This window comes from Schistocerca piceifrons, chromosome 10 (genome assembly GCF_021461385.2).
Source record: "Schistocerca piceifrons isolate TAMUIC-IGC-003096 chromosome 10, iqSchPice1.1, whole genome shotgun sequence".
In the NCBI taxonomy this organism is placed as follows: Eukaryota; Metazoa; Arthropoda; class Insecta; order Orthoptera; family Acrididae; genus Schistocerca; species Schistocerca piceifrons.
This window is the reverse complement of record NC_060147.1, coordinates 92359705-92377976: the sequence shown is the minus strand read 5'-3', so window position 1 is coordinate 92377976 and position 18272 is coordinate 92359705. Positions and strand designations below refer to the sequence as shown.

At 40.5% G+C, this 18272-nt stretch overlaps 1 protein-coding gene across 1 annotated transcript in view; it reads left to right on the top strand.

The window, feature by feature from the left end:
- Positions 1 to 18272, top strand: part of LOC124718819 (protein timeless homolog) — a 490147-nt gene that overhangs the window by 460640 nt on the left and 11235 nt on the right. Inside the window, exons 23-26 of the mRNA XM_047244437.1 lie at positions 1196 to 1342; positions 3458 to 3739; positions 9495 to 9688; positions 13382 to 13493. Of these exons, the coding sequence (XP_047100393.1) occupies positions 1196 to 1342; positions 3458 to 3739; positions 9495 to 9688; positions 13382 to 13493 (735 nt within the window). The remainder of the gene's footprint in view (positions 1 to 1195; positions 1343 to 3457; positions 3740 to 9494; positions 9689 to 13381; positions 13494 to 18272) is intronic.

Below are 18272 nucleotides of genomic sequence, written 5' to 3'. Positions count from 1 at the left end.
CTTAGTTGTCATATAAATAATCTGTTGATGGCTGTTGACTTCTTTCTACTCCAGCACACATTATCTGCATGTCTTTCCCCACACCTTTGTTTATATTTCACAGTTACCTTTCACACCCTATTTTTCCTGTTCCAACTCTCCAGGCGCGATGTATTGTTGAAGGATTTTGATGCACTAAACTTGGACATTGATATAGGAATTGTCATCCCTTTTTTAAATGAATATGGATAAAATATGTTAGTATTTTTCAGTGCATTTGTTGCTATCATCTCTATGAGAAGTTGGAGTATGTTCAAGTGAAATTTGAAGAGAAGTGTCTTTTTGCAAAACATAGGAAGCTATTTTGATGAGCTGTTGACATATGTTCTTTAAATGACATTAATATTAGGATTTCCTGGAACGGATTTCACTTATCTCCCAATTTTCTAATAAAGCCCATCGAGATATTTCATTATCTAACATGTTTTCAGTGTAAACGTATACATTTTCAGACAGAGAAAAAATTTAGGCTACAAGATAGCAATACTACGTTTTTAATAGATTTTGGTTCCTAAATTGGAATACTTATGCAAAAACTTTTTTCAGTAGCGATATTTCCAGAATTACAAAATTTAGAAAGGAGGTTCTTTGTGTAGTAGGCGTGACAATCTGAAAGCAAAAACTCGTTAGCTCAGCCAAATTTAAAATGCACATTGTTTTTCTGAATCTTAAAATTTTGAACTTGTACTTAAATAGAATGTTTCCACAAAAAATACTTACACAGCTGTTATCAACCATGAGCAAATTATACTTTGAACCTTAAGACTTTGAAAAATGCAGCTTGAAAAACAATTTTGAAGTTCCTTATATTGTTTATGTAGCAAGTGAAAAAAATGTGTGTTAGGTGTGGTATGAAAGTAGGTGAAAGTATGCCGTTCTGTTGTTTCAGGTAGAATACCTCTAGTATTTTCAGCAACCTAATGCTGCACTTTGCAGCACTTACTTCAGAAGATGAGTCTTTGCATTTGCTATATTACTTCAGAAAATGAGTCTTTATTCTTCATTTAATGATTATGCACATCCCACCTTCTATCAATCGTTTAAATATCCAAACAAATAGAATTGCATGAACAGTGTTGTTAAAATCTGTGTTTTGCATGTTGCAAGTGTACTGTCTAATTTTGTTTTAAAGTCTGAATGCCATTTTCCCCCACAGATCCTTTGGACTGTATATTGGCTCGACTGGATGTGAAGAGACCTAAGAACCGAGTAAAGGATAAAATAGTCGAGCTGGGTCTCGTCGCAGACAGAAAGGAGCTTCGCAAGAAACGGGCACGCAAGTCTGACGGTGCTCCTGGAAAAAGTATGTAGAACTGAAAACAAATACCTGTCCACAATGTTAGCTGTCAGTTAGAATGTGTGTACGTTTAAGTGTGTCAGGTTTCAGAAAATGGAACACCATTCCTTGCAAATAATTTTGTCCTAGTTTGTATGGAGTCAGTAAGTACAGTTTAAACTTCCTGGCAGACTAAAATTGTGTGTTGGAGCGTGCCTCAAACTTGGGAGCTTTGCCTTTCATAGGCAAGTGCTGCACCAACTGAACTACCCTCGCACAACTCACGACCTGCCCTCACAGCCTTACTTCCACCAGTACCTTGTCTCCCACCTGCCAAATTTCTCAGGAGTTCTCCTGGGTACATTGCAGAGCTAGTAGTTCAAATGGCTCTGAGCACTATGGGACTTAACATCTGAGGTCATGAGTCCCCTAGAACTTAGAACTACTTAAACCTAACAAACCTAAGGACATCACACACATCCATGCCCAAGACAGGATTCGAACCTGCGACCGTAGCGGTTGCGTGGTTCCAGACTGAAGTGCCTAGAACCGCTTGGCCACACCGGCCGGCCAGAGCTAGTAGTCTTGGAAGAAAGGACACTGCAGAGACATGGCTCAGCCACAGCCTAGGGGATTTTTTCCAATGAATTTTCACTTTGGAGTGTAGTGTATGCTGATTTGAAACTTCTTGGTGGGTTAAAACTATGTGCTGCAATGGAACCCGTCCTGCTAGGTATCCAGAAAAACTTCTGTGAAGCTTGGAAGGTGGGAGATGAGGGACTGCCAGAAGTATAGCTGTGAGGGCGGGTCACAAACGTGCTTGGGTAGGTCAGTTGGTAGAGCACTTGCCCATGAAAGGCAAAGGTCCCAAGTTCGAGGCTCGATCCGGCACACCGTTTTAATGGAATTTTACTGATTACACGGTACAGTTATTTCATTCTGATGACACTTAAATGATTTAGTCTTTGACTATGCTGAAGTATCACATTATTTTTTGTATTAATGTGTGTTAATGAATGTATTGTTGTTGTTGTGGTCTTCATTCCAGAGACTGGTTTGATAGCTCTCCATGCTACTCTATCCTCTGCAAGCTTCTTCTTCTCCCAGTACCTACTGCAACCTACATCCTTCTGAATCTGCTTAGTGTATTCATCTCTTGGTCTCCCTCTACGATTTTTACCCTCCACGCTGCCCTCCAATACTAAATTGGTGATTCCTTGATGCCTCAGAATATGTCCTACCAACTTATACCTTCTCCTAGTCAAGTTGTGACACAAATTTCTCTTCTCCCCAATTCTGTTCAATACCTCCTCATTAGTTATGTGATCTACCCATCTAATCTTCAGCATTCTTCTGTAGCACCACATTTCAAAAGCTTCTATTCTCTTCTTGTCTAAACTATTTATTGTCCACGTTTCACTTCCATACACGGCTACACTTCACACAAATACTTTCAGAAATGACTCCCTGACACTTAAATCTATACTCGATGTTAGCAAATTTCTCTTCTTCAGAAATGCTTTCCTTGCCATTGCCAGTCTACATTTGATATCCTCTCTACTTCGACCATCATCAGTTATTTTGCTCCCCAAATAGCAAAACTCATTTACCACTTTAAGCATCTGTTTTCCTAATCTAATTACCGCAGCATCACGCGATTTAATTTGACTACATGCCATTATCCTCATTTTGCTTTTGTTGATGTTCATCTTACATCCTCCTTTCAAGACACTGTCCATCCCGTTCAGCTGCTCTTCCTGGTCCTTTGCTGTCTCTGACAGAATTACAATGTCATTAATGAACATATTGTAAAATATTTGGAATGCCTGATGGCCCTAATCTTGCCATGATTAACAAAATGAAAAATAAGTAATAATAATGATGTGCAGTTGCTGACTTTTGCTGTGACATAGTTTTTAAAAAAAAAAAAAAATTATTTTTGATGACACTGTCCCATGAGCACTTGGTAGTGCCATAAGGTTTTTGTCAGACTGTGAAATGCTAATTCGATTGTGTTGTAACAATGAAAGAACATTATCAACCAGTCTATTAATCTTCATGGAAAGTGTGCAGTTACTTCTGATTAGAAATTTGTTATACGACATGTGTAATGCAGCTTGTACATTTCCTCACTCTTCCCAGGTCGTCACAAATCAAGGAACGCGAGCAACAGTGAAGGTGAGAGTGGCAGTGACCACACCGGCGACTCCTCCGACTCAGAGTCTGACGGCAGCAGGAGTAGGAGTGCGTCTCCACCCCCACGTGCCAAGCAGCGTCCCACAGTGCCTGCGAAAAAGCGGCAGGGGGGCCAGACGACGGGGGCGGCGAGGAAGCCGCGCGGCACTGCGGGGAAGAGTACCAGGAAGCCGGTTGCAGTCTCTACGGCAGAGCTTGCCAGTATACTGCGGGATCTCGTGGATAAAGGTCAGATGGCATCTGCCGTGCCAGCATTGCCCACTCTCCTCTTTACTTGTTTTTGAATACAGGACATATCCTCATAATACTGTGATAGATACATTTTCATGCATTAAGTAACTGTTGGTCTTTTTATCGGTTGTCGATTCTGTGATTAAAGTTTGCATTAGTAAGCTTCTCTTATTCACGTAACTATGGAAAATCAACAGATGAGTGCAGGGTATCAAGATACATGTTAATTGTTACAATAAAGTAAAAACAGTGTGTTGCTTCTGTTCATAATGCCATTTATTAAGAAGAAATAGCGCCATTACCATTGTTATAGGTGTGCCTAATTAAGTACTTGTTTACTTTAGTTTCCTACCGGTAAATGTTTAATGATTTGTGCACCATAATGTAAAACTTGTTTCTCATATAATGAGTACTCTGAAACAGATACCTGATAGTTGGCATAGGACCAAGATTTATTAATAAGGGTCACTCAAATAGAGACATAGTTTTGGAAAGAAGAGAGGTCAGTGCAGTTGTTGAGTATGTAACAGTGTGGGAAGGGTCTAGAAGTAGGAAAACATCTATTACTGCTTTGACAAGTGAACCATTAGCTTTCCTTTAGTTGCTGTGAATTTTCCTATCATGTGTACTCACTGCCTCAACTCCAACCAACCAGACTCTAGACTACTGTTGGTCTCGTGCTACTGTTTATAACCAAGTTCAACTCTCGATGCCCACTATGCACATTAATGCACTTTCGTTCTGCATGGCTGTTCTGTATCCTGTGAAGTGCTCATTCTTTCAGCATTTTCCAGCTCAGGTGGACATGAGTGCTGGATCTTGAGCCTTGTTTAAATTGAAACTTCCATCCCAGTTTATCAGATTCTCCAACAGCTTTACTTTGTCTGATTCCTTGATTATGCTTTCCTAGAAACTTGGGATTTTTATAATGATACTGACCTCATCCTATTTCATTTCATGATTATATTATATTGAACTGATGCAAGTGACATCAGCAACACATTCGATTAAAACAACCAAACAAGTCAGCTGTCACTGAGCAATGCTTTTAATGTAATCATAAAACGATATACGGCAATACCGGTGACATGTTGCAAACACCAAGTCTCTGATACAGTGTAATTGAAGAGTATACATAAATAACGATGTTGGAAAAGCTAACAAAAGGGGAGGCAAAACCTACAAGGCTTTTGAGATGAATTGTGTACTAGAAAAGACCATCAGGGAATAGAGGATAAGAAGAGAAGAAAAAGGAATTAGAAGAATCACAACTGGGAGAAAAGGGGATAATCTGAGTTTGGATTGTCTGGCTTTTGCAAGTGGTCTGCCGTCTGTGCTGAATGGGTAATATATGCAACAATGCAGATAAACCTCCTACAAGAGACAGCTTCAAAAGCAGTCCTAAATACAATGTGTGTTTAAAAAGTAAGGTGACTTTATATTTTTTTGAAAAAATATTTATTTATTTGTCAATATTCATGTTGTCCCCTTCAAAGTAATCCCCCTCTCATACAAAACACTTGTGCCAACGCTTCTTCCAATCCTCTAAGCACTTCTCATAAGCACTTTTTGCAACAGCCTTCAGCACTTCCAGCGATGCGGTTTTTATTTCCTCAATCACTGAAAATCTTCGTCCTTTCATAGGTCTCTTCAGTTTTGGGAACAGGAAAAAGTCGCAGGGGGGCCAAGTCCGGTGAATATGGTGGCTGAGGCGTGATTGTCGTGTTGTTTTTGGCCAAAAAATCTCTTACAAGTAATAATGAAAGAGCAGGTGCATTGTCGTGATGCAAAAGCAATGAACTGTTTTTTCACAATTCCAGACGCTTTTAGTGTATTGCTTCTCGCATACAGCACATAACGTCAAGGTAATACTCATTGAGCGTAAGACCTTGAGGCACAAATTCATGATGCATTATGCCATGGTAAACAGGCGGAGGGGGGGGGGGGGGGGGCAGGGCAGTGAGCAAAAGTTTGACATTTGATCGAACTTGGTGTGCTTTTTTTTCGGTCTTGGCTCTCCGGTGTGCTTCCATTGTTGGGATGATTGTGCTCTGGTTTCAATGTCATAACTGTATACCCATGTTTTGTCACCAGTTACGACCCTTTTGAGCAAATCAGGACCATCATTGACGTCATTCAAGAGCTTCTGAGCAATGTTCATCGACGATTCTTCTGATCAAAATTGAGAAGTTTTGGAACAAACTTCGATGACACGCGTCTCATGCCCAAAACTTCCAAAAAAATTTGGTGACACGAGCCGACACATATGCCAACATCTTCAGCAACTTCTCTTACGGTAATTCGACGCTTTTACAAAAAATTTTCACAGCTTTGACGTTATCATCTGTTGTTGATGTGCTGGGATGTCCAGAGTGAGGTTCATCATAGCATCTTCTCGGCCATCTTGGAAGAGCTTGTACCAATTGCAAACATTTTTTTTTACTGAAAGCAGACTCACCGTATGGCACTGTCATCATTTCAAGTGTTTTAGAGCAGTTGATTCTATTTCTCACACAAAATTTTATACAAATTCTTTGCTGCATTTTTAATAATAATTGAAAATCACTGAGCACACCAAAACAAGTCTATCCTTTGTATCTGTCAAAAACAAACAAAGTATGCTGAAACTGTGAAGATATGTGGGACATGTGTACAACATAAAAGAAAAGATCGATAATCAAATGTATGTTATGCGCGCAATTTGAAAAGTCACCTTACCATCTGAACAGCCCTCATATATCTTTTGAAAAAACAGAGTACATGACAGATGTAAAGGAGGCACCGAAACATATGGAAACTTATTATGGTAGAAAAAAATGGCTACAAAATTTAAATATCTAGGTGAAACAATACAAGCAAATGTTTTAGGCAAAGAAGCTAACCTAGGAAGGGCAAGGAAAGTGGAGGTTGATTTTCTCCTAACAAGAAACCTCTATAGCAAGAAATCTACAGGGTGGCACACGAAATGTGTTCCCTTTTTGTTTTTGAGTATAAACTTTATTGTCGATACAATCTGAAAGGAACATTACTACAATGAAGAGCTGTCCATGGAGATTTGTTCTAACTCAGCACATGCTCAATATGTCCACCATTTTGTTTCCTATCTTCCTTCAAACGAACACTGAAGTTAGTGATTACCCTTCGGCACATGTCTTCCGTAATTTCACTACAAGCTTGAAGAATAAGTCTTCTGAGCTCCATTAAATCATGTGGACATTTCGGGAAAATTTTTTCCTTACGGTACCCCCAAAGAAAAAAAGTCACATGGATTGAGGTCTGGACTATTGGGGGCCCAATTTCGTCCGTCATTGAAGCGACCTGGAAACCTGAGTGAAATGATCCGCGTGTCGAAATACTCATGTAAAAACTCCAACACAGTGTTTGCGGTATGTGGCCTTGCTCCATCTTGCATGAACCACTGTGTGTTGAAGGGCAAGGCTGTAGCAAGAAGCTGTGGAATGAAAGCTGTTACGAAGCATGCTCAAATAATGCTAACTGTTCACAGTTTCTTCAAAGAAAAAGGGTCCAATTAGTCCATGACTGGAAATTGCTGCCCGCGCTGTAATCCTCGGAGCATAATGTTGTCGTTCATGAAGCACTTGTGGGTTTACATTTTGTTTGTTAACCACACTGTCTAAATGAAAATGCACCTCGTCTGAAAACCAAACATTGTTGAGAGTTTCTTCCCTGTCCTCCGCCCAATGAGCAAACAGTAGCCTCTGCTGCTTGTGTTCTTCAGTGAGCTTCTGTGCACAGGTCATCTTGTATGGGTACATATGGAAGTCACTTTTAAGAATGCGTTGAACAGAGCATCTGGATATTCCGTTGCACTGCTGCCTTTCTACACGATTTCCCGGGGCTTTTCTGTACAGCAACTTGTACCACTTCAATATTCTCCAGCGAACAAACAGGCTTAGGCCGAGGTCGCTTCGCTTCCAATACTGTTCCTTCCAGTACAGATTTGTCGTACAGCCTGTGGATGGTCTTGTTGCAAGGGACACGTCGTGTGTTAAACTGTCGTAGAAAACGCCTCTGAGTCACAACAAGGCTTTTCGTTTCATGAAAAAGTAACATAAATGCCAATCGTTGCTGTGTCGTCAGTCTTCCATTGTCTGCCATTGCTGCTTACTAGTCTCCTAGCGGCAGTATCGTGAATTACATGTCATTTCGTAACTCATTTGTTTTTCCAAGCTCTGCTGGGGCTGCTGTAGAAATCCCAGCGGGATATCTAATGTGTGTCGTAAATTGTGAAAGAAACAATTGGTAACACATTTTGTGCGCCACCCCATATTTCCATAAATGCAGAACTTCAGCACTGCAGTACTGTCTTTAAACCAGAATGTCTTTATGCGACAGAACGCCTTTTGTTAAACACAGCCAAACATCGTGTGAAATAAAAAAGAAAGAAAATAAAATAGTCAGTAAAATCTTGCTACCAAAATATAAGCATGGGAAATGGAATTTAAGAAGTAATAAAGAAGTTTATGAAAAAACAGAGCAAATATCAGACACGATGGGGAAAAGAAGAGTTGCATTCTACGGACACCTAAAAGGGCTAGATGAAAACAGGTTAACAAAAAGAATTTTTAATGTCTTTAACAGAAACCCAAAAACATTAGTGACGTGAATAAAGATGTTAAAGTGGATGTGAGGGAAATGGAAATCACGGAGGAAGAAATGGGAAAACAGAAAGGTGCAGAGCAAAAGTAAAAAGTTTCATGGGCTTCCAGGAGAAAACAAAGAAAAAGGTAGGTGAAGCAAGGACAGAAGAAAGATGAGAAAAACATAGGGAGAGAATGAAAAATTACTGGAAATAAAAAAAAGGAGAAAAGAAAGAATACATAAGTTATTTCATGTGGTCCTTAGTAGGGCAAAGCAATTACACAAAAAGTGGAGCTTCAGTTTACACAAGACTTGGGGCAGCCTTTATTTTAATAATTTTTCTCTGGCCTTTGGATGTACTGGAGTTGGGAAACTCTGAAAGAATACATGCTTCAAGAATTATCAGTGCGGGCTCTGATAAGCAAAAGGGCCTTAAAGGGCATAGTTAGTGTCAGGACTTGAACTCGTCTATAAATAGCCACATGAGATCAACTGTAGCTCACAATCTGATTGGGAACGTAACAGAAAAAATTGTAGTACCTGAAGAAGATGGCTGGGTTGGTCATCAGAATATTGTGCATAAAATGGAAACAATCCAGCTGGACACCTGGAAGACCACCATTAATGAAACAGATATTACTGATATGTGTTATTAAAAATTTATTTTACTGAATAAATGCAGTGGAACTCTGGATATGTCCATAAATGATAGTTTTTATAGTGTCAAGAAGTTTGTCAAGCACATCCATCCCCATACGATAGTTTCTTTTTGACATCTATTAGTGTCTGTAAGCTAACATGAAAATTCTCTTGCTGTCTGGTACAGTGATTGTGAATATCTGAGCTTTAAAAAATATATTCCTTATTAACTTCATGTTTCTAAGGAAACAGTTATGTTTCCAAGGTGTACATATCCAGCAGTGTTGTTATGTTTAATTTTTAAAACAAAGTCTTGCATCAATTTCTGCTGCTCTTCACAGTCCGGGTTCTAATAGCTCCTTTTTGTATTCTAAAAATGCTCTAAACAAGAGTTACCCCAGAATATGAGTGTTTTGGTTGTGAATGAAAGTTGATGCTACATGTGTATATACTAGTTTCAGGGTACCACAGATTTCCAATTACTTGTTTTTCACAATCCCATCATTCACAGGTATGTCAGAGGCTCTGAAGTGGATATCATCGAGCCTCGAAGAGGAAGCAGTAGACAGGGAGTCGACAGCTTCGGGTGATGCACTGCCGGTTCCCCTGCTGCCGATCAACGAGGCAGAGATCGTTGCTGTCGACGACCCAACGTTCCTGAAGCTGCTGTCGGCACTCGCCCTCAATCCTCCAGTGGAAGGGCAGGTCAGTAGGCTGTACATGCCACACTTAAAATTACAGAATTGTGCATTTATAGTTTCAAATTACTTAGTAGTTGGCTGGTATTAATACTGGCCAACTACCTCATCTAATACATCAGAAACTGAATTTGAATTCAATTTAACTTGCTGGAATGTATGGAATCAGTGGGGAAGAAATTGATGAATACATTACGATATCAACATAAAAGTTTTCTGGGTATGGTACCGCGTCATAATGTATAAAACTACTGCTGCTGGTGAAAAACCAACGTTTTGGCCACAGTTGCAGCACCTTCTTCTGGGTCTAAGAAGAAGGCGCTGCAACCGTGGCCGAAAAGTTAGTTTTTCTCCAGCAGCAGTAGTTTTATACATTATGACGTGCTACCATACCCAGAAAACTTTTAGGTCAACTGACTTTGGCCGCGGAAGCCTACGCAATTACACATAACAATATGATGCTACAAAGAGCATACAAACTCATCTGAGCAGATACATCAGAAAACTTATACAATAGAACTTCATCAATCCAAATCTCTCGGTCAGAGGGAGGGAAGGGGGGGGGGGGGGAGGGGGGGAGGCAGGAATAGCAGTAACAATTGATGATGAGATGCATTAAGTTTAAGTTCAGCCAATCGTGGTACACAGATCCTGGCAAGATGCGGTTATCAAGTTCACATTGAGCTATATACGGTATTACTGTATTGACCGAATTTGTTGCGAAAATAAAATGGCATCATAGAGGAAGAAGGTGTTAATGAACATGGGGAAAACCTTTGATGCACTGCATTGGACAAATAAATGAAAATAGTTTTAAAAAAGGCACTGTTTCTCTATTTGGAACTGAAGTGTTTGGAAAGAATCCAGATTGCCCAGATGCAGGTGTTAATTATGTAATGACACTGATGCTAATATAATCCAGTTTCTGATGATGAAGTTATTGCTGTTTCTCCATCTGCAGAATTTGTTTATAGTGATGTTGGACAAGCTGACAGAGTAGGCGCTGAATCTGAAGACATTACAACACATACAGGGGCAACAAAATAATGCGTTATTTGGAATGCCACACGGAATCAGATTTGGCCAAACTATTCCTGGGGAGATGCTTATATGATTGTGCTGCACATAAATGACATACAAGTCTTGCACAAAAGAAACTTACTAATTGTTTCAGTGTATAAAATTCACTGTCCCCCCCCCCACCTTTCCCTGCCTCCCAAGCATCTCATCATCTCGTTAACATTTATATGTAAGTGTGTGTACATTAAAATAAATACAACATAATGTTAAAAAGGAGGCACATATTCCTACAGGAGGTAGTACTGGTAGAAACTGGAAGAGAATTCCCTATAATTATATGTCTGGAAACAAATACCTACTGAGATATGGACCATTTTACTTGTGATAACAGATTGTTGAATATCTTCTGTTCACAGCTGGCATTTTATTTGCATATGAAGTAGGATTCACAAGAGATGCCATAGTAAATTACCACAAGATACACATCTGGGCTGATGCAAATCCTCTAGCAGTCGTGGAGGTGAGGCATAAGGATCATTTCAGTATCCGTGTATGGGCGGGGATTGTCAGTGACTAACTCATATGGCCATACACTTTATCAAACAGATTAACAGGTGCTGAGTATCACCAATTTCTGTGTGACGAATTACCAGCACTGTCGGAGAACCTTATGTTTGCAGAAAGATAACAACTGTGGTTTGTGGACAACAATGCATCAGTCTATTTTATACAGCTCATGCAACAGTATCTCACAGCAACATATCATGGGTGCTGGATTGGTCGGAAGCTCTGGTAGCGTGGCCTCCCAGTTCACCAGACCTGAATCCATTGCATTTCTGGCTATGGCCGTGGTGTATGGTCAGTCCATTAACAATGGTCAATCGTTACCCAAGCATGTGTGACAGTCCAAATGGAGCCAAGTGGTGAAGGTATACCAGGGGAAGAGGAAGATTATGGATAAGTGTTGGTCTGCGTGTATAGATTAATGTACAGGATGTTGAACAGGAAATTGACGTTTTTGTAACAGATACTGCTTTTAGCATTGGGGTCACTCGAGTTCATCACGCCCTCCTCTTGTTGCCCACAGGAGCAAGCAGATAGGCTTATTTTCAATGTGTAACTGGAGCACCGAGCATCACGTTTTGCTGTGGAGGAATTTATTCAAAATGGCGAGTCTGCTGTGGCCACTCGGCGTACCTTTTGTCTTCACTTTAACCTCTGTATGTGTGAGGTGCTTCCTTCTTGCACCTTAATTTTTAGGTGGGTGAACAATTTTTGCACTTACCATAAAGTGACATGAACAAAAGCACTGTCCTTGACAAGTAGTAGTTACACCCTAAAAAACCTTAAAATGTCAGTCATAGAAGAGTGTCTGTTATTCAGAGTCCGATCTGGTGAACCAGACTCCGCTCTCAAGCACTCAGAATTTCTCGTCAAAAGTCTAATCACAGTCTTGAACAGACATCTAAAAATATCACCCTTACCAAATGAGTAATGTTTATTCATAAAAATTTTATAGGAATTGGCAAAAGCAGTCGGTACTGTTTTAATAACAACATGTAAAGTTAGAAAGTAGCATCAAACACGTAACATCAGAATCAGTACAACATTGTGGAGTCAGTAATTACCTGCTGCTGTGTGGTATGGCCTATTAGATGGTACACATGTACATGCAGTGTACAAACTTGCACCTGCTTTTCCTGTATGGCAATTTCTCATTGTTGTCCTCAGACATTAGTTGTATTGCACAGTGGCACCATTGCTACTTAATTTCTGCCACAGCTTCAACCTTGAATCAATTGAGATCTCTTACTCCTTCATGTTCGTTATAATTTTTCAGTCTTTGTACAAAGTCTTCATTTATAGCTGAAAATAATAGCAATTAAAAAAAAGAACAAAAATTGGTTATTTCAGAAGCCGGTTATTTTAAATGGTTTTAAGTCACGTTAAACTGGAGATTAAAAGACCCAGTGTAACTAAAAACCAGCTGGTTTAGTGATAAGCATCACCCCTATACTGAACTGTTCTGCAGCAATGGCAACTTCACAGTACTTTTACGTCTCTTCATAGATGCATACCAGAAACTGTATTTTGGGGATTGCACATTACAGGCTTTTTCACTGTTGGGAAGGTATTTTCACAGAAACAAAGGTCACTGGGGTAACAAACCGTATAAATCATAATTGCATTATTACTCTGTAACAAACCACCAGAGACCGTGGGTCCCTTACACCAAAGTACTCAGAAAATATTCCTGAGCAACACCCAAAATTTTGTCGATAAACCCATACGAGGTAAATAGAAAGTAATACTTGTATATTACTTGAAACTGTGCTGTCTTTAAATTATCCAAAGCTTCAAACATTCAGGTTGTTATTTGTATGTGCCAGTTGGGAGATGATACGTATAAAACTATTCTGAGGTGACGTAGTGGTTAAGGAGGTGTACTCATATTTAGGAGTGTGGTTGAATCTCTTCATACCCATCTTAATTTATGTTTATTGTGGCTTCTTTAATTGTTTTAAGACAAATGCTTAGAACATATGTACAATGGACCTCCTCCATTCAAGCTGTCACTGTGCATCTAGTGACTTTGAAGCTGATGAGAAACAAAACTCTTTTAAGTGTAACTGTCTTCACCTTCCCTTGAACTAATGCTCATTTTTTTTTAAACTCGCAGGAAGTTTACTGGCGCATTCCAGGAGAACTTAGCAGCGCTGAGTTGAGGTCGAGAATAGCAGTGATAAACATGGCAGTTGAGGGGCGACTACCTCCAGAGGGTGAAAGCCAAGGTAAGGTATGCCTTTAACATAAGAGAATGTGTGTAAGCTGTGTTAAGAGAATGTGTGTAAGCTGTGTACATACTGCCGAACATTGCAATGAGCCACATTGTGGGGACTACCATACAATCTCACAAGGTGGAGCAGCTGCAAGACACTGGATTCAAACTACGAAAGAGCTGGTTTCAGGCATCTTCCTGACAATAGCCTGGTTAGGGCAATTTCATTCATATTTAGCCTGGATTAGGATGTTTTCATCTATATTTAGCCTGGGTTAGGGTGGTTCGATTCACGCAGTCATTCATGTTCCATAGATCTAATCAAGAATAACCTTCAAGGCTGTGAACAAGTTATGGTAAGCTGTTGCTTCGCCGTTCAATATTCACTTGATTTCAGTGATATTTTTTATTTTAATTTTATTAATGGCAAATGAATCTGCTCCAGTCCGGAATCCCTGAACCATTACACCAACAACCTGAAAACAGCTTTCGCATCCCGCAATTACCCTCCCGACCTGGTACAGCAGCAAATAACCAGAGCCATTTCCTCATCCCTTCAAACCCAGAACCTCCCACAGAAGAACCCCAAAAGTGCCCCACTTGTGACAGGATACTTTCCGGGACTGGATCAGACTCTGAATGTGGCTCTCCAGCAGGGATACGACTTCCTCAAATCCTGCCCTGAAATGAGATCCATCCTTCATGAAATCCTCCCCACTCCACCAAGAGTGTCTTTCCGCCGTCCACCTAACCTTCGTAACCTGTTAGTTCATCCCTATGAAATCCCCAAACCACCTTCCCTACCCTCTGGCTCCTACCCTTGCAACCGCCCCCGGTGTAAAACCTGTCCCATGCATCCTCCCACCACCATCTACTCCAGTCCTGTAACCCGGAAGGTGTACACGATCAAAGGCAGAGCCACGTGTGAAAGCACCCACGTGATTTACCAACTGACCTGCCTACACTGTGAAGCTTTCTATGTGGGAATGACCAGCAACAAACTGTCCATTCACATGAATGGACACAGGCAGACAGTGTTTGTTGGTAATGAGGATCACCTTGTGGCTAAACATGCCTTGGTGCACGGCCAGCACATCTTGGCACAGTGTTACACTGTCCGGGTTATCTGGATACTTCCCACTAACACCAACCTGTCAGAACTCCGGAGATGGGAACTTGCCCTTCAGTATATCCTCTCTTCTCGTTATCCGCCAGGCCTCAACCTCCGCTAATTTCAAGTTGCCGCCACTCATACCTCACCTGTCTTTCAACAACATCTTTGCCTCTTTACTTCCGCCTCGACTGACATCTCTGCCCAAACTCTTTGCCTTTACAAATGTCTGCTTGTGTCTGTGTATGTGCAGATGGATATGTGTGTGTGTGTGTGTGTGCAAGTGTATACCTGTCCTTTTTTCCCCCTGAGGTAAGTCTTTCCACTCCCGGGATTGGAATGACTCCTTACCCTCTCCCTTAAAACCCACATCCTTTCGTCTTTCCCTCTCCTTCCCTCTTTCCTGATGAAGCAACTGTTGAATTTTGTGTGTATGTTTGTGTTTGTTTGTGTGTCTGTCGACCTGCCAGCGCTTTTGTTTGGTAAGTCTCAAAATCTTTGTTTTTAGATTTATTAATAATTTATGTATTTAAATCAAAACAATTGCCACTACCTCTTGTCAGTACATAGTGTCTAGAGTACTGTGGTATTTCATTGCAGACACAAGCTATAGGTAATACGATTGCTAGGTTATAAAGCCAGATATTCCTTTATTTGGCAAAATGGAGGAAAAGGTTTAGTTGTAAGAAATTAAGGGTATGTGCACGAGAGCCTTCTTTTACATTTTTTTCATAAAAACAGTGAGACACAAACATTTTTTGGTACAAATTATTTTATTATTTGCCTTTAAAATTTATATTAATTCTGACTTTTTTTCTAACTCCGATGTTAGAACCTCAAAAACATGGTGTTGGAAGGATTCAGTATCTTCTTGAAGTGATGCCACTCACTGTCCTCACATTTTTGTTTGACATTAGTCGCTGACTGTTGATCCTCTACATACAAAAATGTAATGCAGAAGATTGCTGATAAATGGGCAGAAACACCCATTGTTGTGTAATTACATGACTTTGAACAGTCACTGGAAGTGATCACGTCAGTCGAATGTTCGGGAGTGTGTAGACTGAGCATTTTAAATTGTAAAGAGCACATGAAACTAACTCCTGAAAAGTCAAATGCCAGACAGATTCATTGGAAGCACCCTCAGGAAGTGTAGTCCATACACAAAGGTGGCAGTTCATTTGACCAATGCTTGAGTATTGCTCACCAGTCTGGGATGTGTGCTGGATAGTATCAATTGAATAAATGGATAATATCCTAAAAAGAGCAGCACATTTCATTCAAATGTTCATTTAGTAAGCACAAAAGCATTAGAGAGACAGCATTACAGTGACAGACTCTACAAGAGAGGCATTGTGCATCATGAAATGGTTTGCTGTTAAAATTCTGGAAGTGTACATTCCTAGGAAAGTCAACAATATGCATGTCTCATGAACAGACCATAAATGCAAGATTAGACAGATGCAATATCACCCTGAAGCTTACCAACAATTGATTTTCTAAGGACTTCTGTGCATGAAGCGACTGAAATGTGACCCGTTCCCAACGTGATTTGGTAACTGGTCGATTGCACATCAATTCCTGTGTAGATGAACAGGGCTCCACACATAGAGCAGCTGGATAGTGACTCGTCAGTAAGTCATTTGCAATGCATTGCCAACCAGTTGCCAGCGACTCGGTGTCTGCATTGCCAAGTTATCTGAGTTGCATATGGTCCTCGAACACAAGTCAGTATCGGTTTAGTTTGAAAATGAATGGGCAGACTGTGAACATTAACTTTGTGCAGGAAGTGGAATTACATTCTGTTTTATACTGCTGAAAGCTTCCAGACTACTGCAGGAGGAATTTGTCAGAGAGATCATGGTGCGAAGAGAGAAAAGTTTCTGGTACGTCATTGCAGACAAACGTACATAAAAATGTAAACCATACTGGCACTCTTCTTCTGTGTGTCTTGCAGCACTTTTGTTGTTCGAACAATTACATAGTTTTGTGCAAAAGAACAGTGAAATAGGTGAGAAGAGGGCGAGGGGGACCACAGATGTCCATTATTTACAAACACAATGGTTTTCATGTACGACTTATTTAAGGAGCACAAACCACCTTCCCCCCTTGCCCCCCCCCCCCCCCCCCCCCTCCCCCTCTTTCTCCCCTTGTGTATAAATCTCATGACGTTTTGGTTTTCAAAGTAGAAGCAATCATCAACAAATTAAAGTGAAGGAATTATTTTGTGTTGTTTCACTGAAAACAAACAATGTTCAACAAGTAGTACTCCCTCTCCTCCATGCTCGCACACTTTTAATGGTGGTTTGTCATTTCAGAGTTGCACAGTGTGTGGAACTTCGTTGCCAGCCATACTGCAACCAGTTGGCGATTTAGATTATTTGCACTTCACATTGAGTCTCATTTGCTCCTTGTATGGATGGCTAGCAGACAACTGGCAGGTGGAATAGGCAGAGGAAGGACTGAAGTGGTACACAGAGTACCCTCCGCCACACACCATAAGGTAGTTTGTGAAGTACGGAAGTATATGTAGGAAAAGGCGACATTAGGCGATAAATCAGGAAAATATGGGCAGCGTGATGTTGATCTGATGTTTTTCTCCATGAATCAATCATTTCTTTGATGTGCAATGAGACAGCTCGCGTTACCATGATGAAGGATACAAGATGACTTGGACAGGATTTGTGATTGGTGTAAAGAATGGCAGCTAACTCTAAATATAGATAAATGTAAGAATCCTGTAATGTTTGAATACTCCATTAGTAGTGTAGCACTTGACAGTCACGTCGATTAAATATTTGGGCATAACATTGCAGAATGAGATGAAGTGGGACAAGCATGTAATGGCAGTTGCAGGGAAGGCGGATGGTTGTCTTCGGTTCATTGGTAGAATTTTGGGAAGATGTGGTTCATCTGTAAAGGAGACCACTTATAGAACACTGGTGCGACCTATTCTTGAGTACTGCTCGAGCGTTTGGGATCCCTGTCAGGTCAGATTGAGGGAGGGCATAGAAGCAATTCAGAGGCGGGCTGCTAGATTTGTTACTGGTAGGTTTGATCATCACGCAAGTGTTACGGAAATGGTTCAGGAACTTGGGTGGGAGTCTCTAGAGGAGAGGAGGCGTTCTTTTCGTGAATTGCTACTGAGGAAATTTAGAGAACCAGCATTTGAGGCTGACTGCAGTACAATTTTACTGCCACCAACTTACATTTCGCAGAAAGACCACAAAGATAAGATGAGAGAATAGGGCTCGTACAGAGGCATATAGGCAGTCATTTTTCCCTCGTTCTGTTTTGGAGTGGAAGAGGGAGAGATGATGCTAGTTGTGGTACGAGGTGCCCTCCGCCACGCACCGTATGGTGGATTGCGGAGTATGTATGTAGACGTAGGTGTAGATGTAGAAGAATGATGTAACATTTCCTATTGATTTTCCTTATTTATCAATAACTTATAGCCATTCAGTATTAAGTGTTCCTCAGTGGATGGGAAATGTCCAGTGCTTTGCAAATTTTTTTGTAAAACACTTTTGTTGGTTCAAGTACATCTTGGGATACCCAAACAGTTGATTGCTGCCTATTTCTGGCTCATATGAATAAATCTGATTTTTGTCTTCGGTTAGTATGGTGTATACAGAATTTGGATATCTTCAATTAAAGTTTTTGAGCAATTTCTTACAGCAG